The 11,473-nt window shown below is 42.1% G+C and overlaps 2 protein-coding genes across 3 annotated transcripts; one reads left to right on the top strand and one right to left on the bottom strand.

Moving 5' to 3' along the window:
• Positions 1–316: 316 nt before the first annotated feature.
• Positions 317–3,604, top strand: LOC135491443 (RING1 and YY1-binding protein-like). The gene is made up of 4 exons (XM_064777318.1): positions 317–421; positions 774–896; positions 1,168–1,449; positions 1,948–3,604. Exons 1-4 carry the CDS (start codon positions 396–398, stop codon positions 2,186–2,188), a joined length of 672 nt encoding a protein of 223 aa, XP_064633388.1. The 5' UTR covers positions 317–395; the 3' UTR covers positions 2,189–3,604.
• Positions 3,605–5,748: 2,144 nt separating this feature from the next.
• On the bottom strand, positions 5,749–9,236 carry LOC135491435 (A-kinase anchor protein 7-like). 2 transcript variants are annotated; one of them, XM_064777308.1, is made up of 3 exons: positions 9,099–9,236; positions 8,239–8,454; positions 5,749–8,149 (listed from the first exon to the last, which is right to left on the bottom strand). In XM_064777308.1, the coding sequence occupies exons 2-3, from the start codon at positions 8,387–8,389 to the stop codon at positions 6,771–6,773; spliced, it is 1,530 nt and encodes a 509-aa protein (XP_064633378.1). In that variant the 5' UTR covers positions 8,390–8,454; positions 9,099–9,236; the 3' UTR covers positions 5,749–6,770. The 2 variants fall into 2 exon arrangements, with proteins under 2 accessions (XP_064633378.1, XP_064633377.1); XM_064777307.1 differs by lacking the exon at positions 9,099–9,236 and adding an exon at positions 8,797–8,869.
• Positions 9,237–11,473: the final 2,237 nt, after the last annotated feature.

Here is an 11,473-nt window from a genome sequence, read left to right as displayed (position 1 = left end):
GGTAAGAGTAACCAGCTTAGAGCAACCAGTCTGGTATAGCCGGGGCCTGCCCTACTGATCACACTCGATGCCCCTGTCGCTTTCTTCACAGGATATTGTATTCTACTGTATCGGCAACGCCATGTTCTGTTTTCTCCGTAAAAATCGCGTATTGTGTAAAGTTATATCGTCGTCAGGGGAACACTAGAGAAACGGGAACACCAATCAGCTGATAACCCGGGAATTCCCATTGTTTCCTATAAATCAAAAACGAGGTTGGGGGAATCCCACCGCCGATTGGCCGAGTGCGCGCACGTGACCAATTCTACGCCATCTTTGTTGTTCTTTTAAGATCCTTGTTCGATCCTGGGCCAGACAGCAGTGTTTTTGTGCTGATTTTACCATCAGTGGCGCCAATGGATGAAAAAAGGGGTTCTGGAAGGTAAAAGCCTTTATCAGAGAAGACATCAAATGCAATAGCAATGACCTCATACGTCTAGATCGCATAAAATCGGGGCATGAAAATGGACTTCCATTCATCTGAAGTCCTGTACATTCATTCATCATTCATGTACACACATAGATAAGATACGTGTAGTACAATAGTAGCCCCTGGCTCTGCCATCCCATGACACATGCATATGATTTACCCTACAAATACAATCCAATGCATACACTAGACCATGATCGATGGCATATTAGGCCCCTACACACCATCTACAGGAAGTAGACCTAGTAAGTCCAGAATACCTCGTCCAACACTCCATAAGTCCATAATTTTTTGCCATTTTCAGAACGAAACGTCAAATGAAGCACCATGATGAGGGGAAGTGGGACTGCAGCGTCTGTACGTTTAAAAATCCACCAGAGGCATTCAAGTGCGAGATGTGTGATGTACGCAAAGGTACATCAACAAGGTGAGGGTGTTATCTGATTGATGTAGTGCAGAGATATATCGTAGTACAGTAGAACCTCTCTATTAAGACACCCTTGGGACTGACAGATGCTGTCCTTAATTGAGAGGTGTCCTGATCAAAGAACTCAAATTGAAAGAAAAGACCAATTTGGTGCCAAATCCAGTGTCCTTGATAGAGAGGGTGATCTTAACAGGGAGGTTCCGCTGTACTTGCATTTTTGATTGTCTATTATTTTGTCTTTTGTTGACATAATTTTTGCGACATATTTCAGGAAGCCGCGTGCAAACCAGCAAATTGTTGCTGCCCAGATAGCACAGCAGTATGTGCCACCACCGCCGTTAAAAAAAGAAAGACCGGACCGACCTCTCCAATCGGCCACGCTATCTTCATTGAAGTTAGAACCGGACGATGAGCTGAAAGATGAGGACGATGATGGGGAGCAGACGGACGAGGAGATAATTCCAAGCAAGGAGAGAAGGACACATCTTGATTCCTCTTCATCCTCTTCGACAATATCTCAAAATAGCACACAGCGACGGACAAAGAAACTACGGTATGACATCTGGAATGTGGCTTGGTTTCTTCCTATGTCGTATAATGTTGCCCAACCTAGCAGAATGAATGAAAGAGCAAGTCACATTGAAGACAGATAATTCTTCATCAATGAATAGCTAAGTCCGAATCATGAAAGGCTTTCAAATTGAAGAAAAAATCCCAAAATTTGGTGGAAGAAATTTTTCTACTTCCCAACTCTTAAAGAAAGTTTTAGAGTAAGCAGTGTTTCATGCCTTTGAAATTCTCACTTGAAAGTGTAATTTCAGAAGTATTAAGGCTTGCAATGATTTCATGGTTGACGATAACCATGGTTAATGATAACCATGGTTGACGATAACCAAGGTTTACGGTTATCATTTTGTTGCCTGTGTGCCATACCAAAAGCAGTTTTGTAATTTATTTTGCATTTTATGTGACAATATTTAAGGGTTAAGCCGTAGAGTCGTCTTTGATTTGTGAGTTAAAATGAATAACTTGTACGTCATTCCTTTTTCAGACCGCCACGATTAAAAAACATCGACCGGAGTAGCGCCCAACACATGGCGGTAACCGTTAACAACGTAACAGTAATAATCACAGACTATAAGCCGAAGGAGCGGCGAATATCAGGGGATGCTCATCACCACAATAATAACACCAATAACACGAACTTAAACAGTAGCACAGATCTAGAGACTGATGCAGTGAACGACTCAATTCAACAAAACGGCGAGGAGTTGTCTGATTTCGAGTGCTGATCATGCTGGACGTGTTCGACCGTGTTGACATAAGCAGCTGCCTTCCATCTTGACCCTCAAGTTTTCAATGCCACTACGAGCACGCCGCGGGACAAATTCAAAATGCTGTCTTTTTCGTGATCACATTTCGAGGGCAGAGTACAAATGCTTCTATCATGATGACTTTTAGGTGATTGACATCGGTAACTATTACTGGTGTTTGTATGGGATATTATTGTGATTTGAGTCGGTATCTCTGCTTAACCTGCAACTATTTTTGTCAGAACTTTTTTATCATGTGATGTAATCACCTAATTCACCTTGATAAAAGACAGCCTCTGGATTAAGGCCGCGGCCTAAAATAGATGATCTTAGGCGGGTATTTCAAAAGCACAAAAATTTATCAGAATTTAGGTCAGAATTTTTCCTAGTTGCATTGTTTAAAATGTGTTTACATGTACAAGTCATTGATGACGTTGAGTAAGCCATAACATTTCGGCAAGAATTAATAAAGACAAGTCTTTATCAAACTTGATGTGGGGCGTGTATCAATTTGCCAGCAAGTTCAAACCTGTCAGTTTGCTTCATGAATTAAGGTTCACAACATATTCGAAAGATCTTGTTAATTTCTGGGTTTTAGTAACTAAAAAATATGTACTTGTATATATTTTTATCGAACACCATCATAGTATGTAATCATCAATCAAAATTTCTGTAGGATGTGACTATTCTTTGCCATCTTTAGAGTTGTGATACAACTGTTCGGGGACCTCGTTTTAGGGGAAGGCCATCAAAGAACTCTGCATCAAGCGTTTATGGACAGGTCGTGTATTTCTTTACGATGCCCTGGTTCTGGCCGAGCATTCTACACCAACACATTTTTGTTATGTTATCTTTATGTCTTGCCTTTTGTTGAGGACATGTTTTGTTTTTAAGGCTGGTTGAATAGAAATTTAAGTAGAGGTGGCTGAATAGAAATTTAAGTAGAGCGTCTTGGTCAATTCAAGCCTTGGCTGAATTGAATTCCTCATGTACTGTTCTCCAGTCCTCAAGTATTGCTGTAGGTTATTTTATGCTTTGATATCATCCAAGGAGTTGATACTGTCCGAGCAATGGACAAAATGAGTAAGCAAACAGACATTTCCTTCATCAAATGGCAGGCATGATCGTGCGTCTCATTTGTCCTCAGTGCTACCATCATGTGAGACAGTCGGGTACAGTCTAGTGCCATTTTTGTCTGCCGGCTATTTTAGTTGACACCTTGTTTGTTAATTTCCTTCATTTGTTATCGAAATGTTCACAATGGTATGTCCCATTCTTCCACTGCTTTTGTTTTGATGTGAGGGATATTGTCATGTTGGGTGTCCTTGGTTTGAGTTGATTCTACCTGTAGTGTCACTTTATGCGGGTGGGAAGAATATCTATTTCGGGGGGGGGGGGGGGGGAGTATGATGTCTCCCAGAGAATCTAAAGAAATTATCAAAGGTATTGCTAGCTCCTGCTAGAACAACACAAATGATGCCTGGATAGAGTCATGTGTAGCGCCCCGATTTAAAATAAGTTGGGAGGGGGGGGGCGTATTTGAAAAGTTCAGGGTCAAAAGAATTGGTGGTCAAATTTCCAAAGAGGCGTTGAGAGCAGCTCCTGAGCTGGCACCCATTGGGATAGTTTTGTGATGTATGCAAACATACTACTTACATGTACCGGTTGTGTACATTTGTATGTGGCACAACCTGTACATTATACAGTACTTTTTTCCTCTTCAGTGGACTTTGATGGATGTTGCCAATTCACGTATGTTATTGGACAAGCTTGTTATAATTTTGCACAAATATGTGTTGTCTGCTTAACTAGGTATACTGACTAGTTACTTTAGTGTGGGAATACTAGGTTTTTTTGGTGTATTGGGCAAATACTAAGTTTACTAAGGTGCAGTTTCAGTGGAATCTCCCCTAGCGGACACCTCTTTAATAAGGACACCTCTATTCAGGACAGTACTGGTCAGTCCCGAGGGTGTCCTTGATAGAGAGGTTCTACTGTACTGGGTAGACTAGTGTATGTGCTCTGTTAACCAGTGCAAGCACAAGGTATAATTGCGCGCTGGTTTGACTATTGTCAAAAATGGCAAACATTTTTTGTTTAAATCTAAGTGGGGGGAAATATGCTCCCTGTTTGTGGGTTGATACAAACTGATGTTAAAATCAAAGAATTGGCCACTAAATTTCTTACGAGTGGTTGTTGATGTATGATTCAGTTTCCTTTCAATGGTGATTACTCTGGTTTCATTGATCTAAGACCAACTTAGAATATTTAAGAAACTGGAGTATCGGCTAAAGATAATGTTTAGTATGTGTATTGATGAAATTTAATCTGTGGAAATAAATTATATGATATTGGTAACATGAGTGTTTTGTTTGTTTATGAAGAAGATATGATTCGAAAAGTTGTTTTCAAGTAAGAAGTGATAAACAGTGCGAGTCATCCCTGCAGGAGGTCAACGTATTGCCTTTATTTCGAGACACCCTGAATAGGCAGTATCTTGTCCTCGATGGAGAACAACCTACCGTCTTTCACAACCACTGTTTAACCAGCCATCATGTCTTTGTCAAGAACAACCCACTTGAGACACCCTTTAGCAGGGAGTTCTTCATCAAGAAAATTGTCCTCGTTGGAAAACAATTTACTGTCTTTCGAGACACCTGTATCGATCACCAGCCATCGTGTCCTTGTTAAGAACAACCTACTGTCTAGACTTCTTCATCAGTCTCCTCCACTGCACGGCAGATAGGGTCGAGGTTACCTGGACTACCTATTGTCTTTCGCGACACCCTGAATAGGCAGCTCTTCATCAAGAAGACTATTGTCAAAGTTGGAAAACAGCGTACTTTTCTTTTGGGACATTCTGAATGGGAAGCTTTTTATCAAGTTCTTCTTGACCTTGTTGGAGAACACCTTACTGTCCTTTGAGACATCGACACCTTGAATGGATATTGTCCTTGTTGGAGAACGCTCGGCTGACTTTTGGGACCCCTGTATTGCTCTACCGTCTTGCCAACACGCTGAGAGAGATATGAGACAGTACACCGAATCGGCCTGGCTGCTCGACCGCCATGTCAACAAGCTGATAGAGATGAGACAGTCACCACCACACCGAACCGGCCCTGGCTCCTTCACCGTCTTGTCAACACGGTGAGAGAGATGACACAGTCACATCCAGACCACATCGGCCCCAGCTGCTCCTCAGTCTTGTCAACACGGTGAGAGAGATGGGACAGTCACATCCAGACCAAATCGGCCCCAGCTGCTCCTCCGTCTTGTCAACACGGTGAGAGAGATGGGACAGTCACATCCAGACCAAATCGGCCCCAGCTGCTCCTCCGTCTTGTCAACACGGTGAGAGAGATGGGACAGTCACATCCAGACCACATCGGCCCCAGCTGCTCCTCCGTCTTGTCAACACGGTGAGAGAGATGGGACAGTCACATCCAGACCAAATCGGGTCTTGTGCATCAAATGTCTGAGAGCTTGTGCATCAAATGTCTGTGGATTTATTGCTTGCTACTGATCGATTAACTGATTGATTCTATAGTATCATCATTTTATTGTGGACAAACTTAAATGACACCAATTTTACAATAAAATATAATTACAAACTATTATATAGAGTGGACACAATGTATCACAGTCATGCTACTTTTGCTATTCCTACATTTACAATTGCTTTAATTAATTAGTTAGTTTTTTAAATCACAATGATCTATCCTGGTCTTCTGGTTGTGACATCGTCCTCATAAATGTAGGACTGATTTGAATAAATCAAACACCATGGGTGATATGAATAAAGGCTAGCAAATGCTTTTACTTCAATTTTGTACAGAAAGGCCAAGTGTAAATGTACATGGAGTTTTAGATGAAAGCATTTACTACTCTTTATTCATATCACCCATGATATTTCCACATGATGCAAAATGATTTGTGATTTCACAACCTTCATCAAGGGAGTATATTTGCATGGTGAGAAAAGAACTACAAATTTTCTTGTGACGAGTGGAGTGCATCTGGTTGAATACCTTTTGCTGCAGAAGCCATTTTTCAGCCAGCCATGCGTAGCAGTAGATAGCAATGCTAAACAGTGCTTATTTTTATCTCAACCACCAAATGATATTCAAAAGTTTCGCTATCTATAGTATTTAGATCAAACGAAAGTTTCTGAGGGCAATAGGCATGCTTAGACAACATGCTATGGATGTCTGCATACCAACTCTTCACCATTCACGAAATAGTTCGTCAAAATAAGTCGAGACCACTTTGAAGAGCGGTGGAGTTTGATTTTTCCGGTCGTTTTGGCCAAAAACGCGTATAGTGTAAGTAATTTGGAGGAAAATCATCCCCCCAAATCATCATGTTCGATTTGTAAACACTTGGGTCGGCGCGGAGTGCTCCACATCACACATCAACCTATTTTACGCATATCAAAATCAAGACAACATCACAACCCCCAGATATATAATTTCATTTCACCCAAATTGCCCCAACCCCACAGTAAGCCAACACCCTAAAACAATCCGCGCCACGGGTATTATGCTTGTGCATAAAGAACGGGTTAGAACGGAAGTGACAGAGGGCAGTAATAAAACCCATCAGCTCCTTTCTCCTCCTTCATGGAACAGAGATGCAGCGCATCCACCATCTGCTCCCCGAAAATAATATCCTCCGACCCGGAATAGATGTGAGGACTGATGTTCTTTGTACCCATCGCCCTGGCAACAGGACGAGAAACTTTCATCAAAGTCATGTGAGGAACGAAGTCATAATTATCACGTATCTCAATCCCGCCAGTTCTCAAAACCAATTTCACTTCATCGACGAATGCTGTAAAGTCGTCACCATGATGGACCTTCGCATATAGAACTCGGTGGAAAAAATTGTCAATTCCTTCGAATTTGAGTTTCAAACCTCGAGCAGATGACTTCAGTTCCTGTGCTTCAGAGCGTAATTGATCAGTAACATCTGCCAACTGTTCTTGAGTGTCGATTCTTAAGGTACACAATGTGACGTGTAGGGCTTTTGGACCAATGCAGCACTCCTGGTAGCGGGGCTCCCTCTCACTAAGAACGTCTTGGATGTGACTCACCATCCCTATGATTTCAGGGTCGGTGATTCTGACCGCTATGAAGTAATTCGGACGCAGTTTATTTCCCCACGATTCAGATGAGAAATCGTCAGAATCTGTCTCCTGGTCCTCATAGCCGCAGTCATTATTAGCGCCCCCTATTGACACAACTATTCCATCATCACTATCGCTGTCACTGTCATATGACACGTCATCCTGAACAACCAGGTTCCCAGCAACCCCACCCTCAGACGCTGCTGGAAGTCTTGCACGTTCCTCGTCATAGTTGGCTATCACCTTCTGAATGGTCAGTTTCTTGTCCCCGGACGACCCAAACACATTATCAACCCGAGATGGCTTGTCCCAAACTTTCACCTCCTTATACTTAAAATATTCAATTCGATGCTTTGGAATCGCTAGAACATCATAATCAACACTCGCCAAATCCTCCCAAGAAAACTCCGCAAACGACCTCTCCAATAAACCACGGAAACGATCAATATACCCGACAAGAAAATCATCCTTTTCTAAAGAGTCGTCCCACATTATGCGCGAGATGACATCAGTCGCCGTTTTCATCGAAGGTTTCTTATGAAGAGTCTCATCCACGTCTTCATTTTTCGATTTTGTCTTTTTCTTTCCTTTTTGTTTGCCTTTTTTCTTGGTTTTGGTTTCGTCAACGTTAACCTCCATTACTGGTGCCACTTCATTTAGCCAATCCGATGCTACGCTTACAAGGCTATCAATCATAGCCCCGCCCACTCTAGATAGGGTTTCCTCTAAGAGACGACTTGTCAAATCGTGCAGGGTATTTTCTTTGTGGATGGAGGAGGATGCAATTATCTGCGGTGCCAATTTAGGATAGGAAACTGAAAATGATGAATGGGAAAATGTGGTCAGTCCTAGAGAGAATTTACAAAGAAAATACAAGGAAAACAGGCCCTGGACGTCAACTTACCATCCAACTGGAATTTCAGCGATACTTGAGGTAGCTTAATCGTGACAATGTAAGTGAAGTCCCCAACATCAGCAATCACACGGCATTCTTTACCATACTTGGCCGAGAGTGCTTCAACTTCAGATTTCTGGGATTCGACGGTGGACGCCATGATCTCTTTAAAGTTGTCCTTCACTTTGCAGAATAACAACAGCTTGTCCTTGTGGAGTTGACTAACTGGAAGACAATGTGAAATGATTGAAAATAACTACACAGAAAAGGTTAAGTGTTGATATATCGACTGCAGATTCCACCAGCACCTGCAGAAACGAGGACTCCATCCAACGGCTTCGAACAAGGACAAATGTAAAACTCACCAATCACACACCAGAGCTCTTTCTGAATGGCTTTTCTGGTTGCATCGCTGGCCAAAATAATTTGTCACGATCGATCATGAAGGGAACTTATATGGAAAAGGAGGATCTGGATTCCGGCTGCAGGGCAGGGGGTCCTTTTTTCTTACACTCAATGGTTCTAGGAAACTTCATTGACAAAAAGAGGATCCTTGGGTTTCTTTACCCTGGATATGTCCTCGGCCAATCCTCTGCACCTCCCTCCAGTCTCCACCACGGCACATGACTCAGGCTGTTGTCGGCAGGCGGGTACAGGCTTGGGAAGGAGGTTTACATTGTGCACTTTTGTGTTCAACATGCATTACTGTAGCCAGAAAATGCACGAGAAAGAGAAATGCCAAAAATTCAACAGTAATGAGTAACAGTAAGTTAAGTATAAAGTAGGGCCCAACACTTTTTTCCTGCTCTGACTCTGAGCACGGTATACATACACATTCAAAGCCAATTCGGCTTTTCAAAATCACGTACCTGCTCTAGAGAACCTTCTGATTCGTCGGCTTCAATCGTATGTTTGTGAAATAGCCAGAAAAGTGATTTTAAACCAATTCTCAGTCAACATTTCAATCATTTCCTGGTTGTGGTGCAATCCAAACAAATGACGTCATTAGAGAATTTCTGTCAATTCTACGGTGGTTCAATAAGAAAACACTACTTTCATTTCGAGAACTACTACTACGGTGGCTCGTAATGAACATGCACTTTTTTAGAGCGTAAGTTGAAAATCCTGCCTCCGCTTATCCCTATAGTAGGTCACTCCCTTATAAGGGTAGAGTGTATATATTGAACTGATTACAGTACTATCTACCATCATGACAGTGCACTTATTTGCAACTGTTCCCCATACACCTAGACCTAGTTTCATGATGTTAAAAATGCGCAGTCATTGTCCACGTCAAAATATCGCTCAAATCGGATGCAAATGACTGAAGAGATGAACCACGTAGGCTTAGCTATACTAGGATATAGCCTACAATCAGGCCCCCTGCGACGTATTAAATCTTCCCATGAAGGCGCAAGTGAAGGACTCACTGTTTTGACAAGCTAAGTTAGCTGGGCGTGGCTCCACACACGTGACCTACAATAGTGAGAATCCCAATGTAACAAAAGCCATGAGCAACATAACCCGCGTTACTGTTAAACTCTTTAATAGTCGATGTGTGTGGAGCTAGGCCTTATCAATGCGATCCTTCTCGACCTGTGGTTGGGTCGGAGACACCAAGTAATCCGATGTCATGACGTCACGTTCCGGCTTACTATTGGCAGTCTTGATAGCAGACTTGGTAACCTTAATTGGTAGCCTTTGGTAATTAATCAACCGGTTTTACGTCGGTGAAACCAGAGTCGAATGTATATGTATGTTTATAAATCCGTGGATACAGCCGTCTTCATTGGGGCGGGGTTGTAGCATCTGTCGCACGAATTGCAACGTATTAGTGTTGAAAATACATGTACCGTTTAACAAAGTTGCGCAACATCTGGTGTCTTAATCCCCGGATGACGGTGTTGGGAGGAAGCAACAGGTTTCTGGTCTATCAGTAGTACGATAAAGAGAAATTGAATATGGCGCTGAAGAGTGGTTTCTGAAGTATACAGCACCCAAGCATGCAAAGATGAACGATTTTGTGTGCCATCAAAAGTTAATTTGCCCCTCACTACAGTCGTTTCAGGCCCGTTCGCAAACAAAAGATTTTAGTCACAGCGACCGACGAAAATTTTCGCATGTGACCAAAGTCTCCTGCCGTTTGCGTGGTCGTTGTAGGTGCCTGAAACTGAGGAATCCGTCGTCAAGCCGGCGTCTGTCAAACCCAGCAGACCCGTAGACAAGCAATATTTTCTGTCGTTGATTGCAGTGATAACCATCTGAGGCCGCAGCGATAAAAATCAATCGCAGCTCAAATGACGTTGCTTGGCATAAGAGCCTGGTGTAGTGTAAATATTTTTTTTATATATATTGACCGAAACAACTCAGTCTATAGGTTTATCATCAGAATACCAGGCCTTTGAAACATAATCTAGGCGTGTCTAGGCCTACGCTCATATACTTATGCACTGTAGGAAAAATAAGCCTTGCAGCCGCGCGCACCTGTTGGCTGTTCGGTACCTGGAACTTCGGACAACAAAGCGTGTCTCTTGTCTCCGCCATTCTGTGCGATCTCCATTGATATTTCACGGACTTTCCTCACGAAAATTAGGCGACTCAATCCGAAAACAACATGAGTGATGCAGATCCACCAGGTAAGAACAACGTTGTTCTGACTTTTTTGAGACTGTCCATAGTTTTAAGTTGTCAGATGGAACAATCTCCTTTCGATTAGGTTGTGACTCGAATCCGTAGACGGTTATACAGGCGTGAAAAATGTATCTATGAACGTTGCGTTGAAGTCTGTATCTGTATATGTATAACTATCTGTATCTCAATGTCGTTTTATCTTAAATACCTGTATCTCAATGTCTTATCTTAACTATATGTATCTCTATGTCTTAACTATCTGTATATCAATGTCTTTTATGTCAACTATTTGTATTTCAATGTAGTTTTCGTCTTAACTATCTGTATCTCAATCACGTCTTTATATCATATCTAAACTAGTCGTAACTCAATGTATTTTTTGCGTCATGACCTTAAATATGGTACTACGGCATTTATCCGTTTTGTAACATTCTGCCCGAATTATGCATGTGTCAGTATGACACTACGGGCCATGTATACGATCATGATGTGTACGTGGTTACAATGAACGTAACCTTACTAATGGTTTATTCATTATGGTATATCAGGTATATATGATAATTTTGTGATAATTAGCCAGTGATGAAATACAGGCACAAAACCCCGCTTTGAC

This window comes from Lineus longissimus, chromosome 7, assembly GCF_910592395.1.
Source record: "Lineus longissimus chromosome 7, tnLinLong1.2, whole genome shotgun sequence".
NCBI lineage: Eukaryota > Metazoa > Nemertea > Pilidiophora > Heteronemertea > Lineidae > Lineus > Lineus longissimus.
Note: the sequence above shows the minus strand (reverse complement) of the source record. Positions and strands in the feature narration are given on the sequence as shown.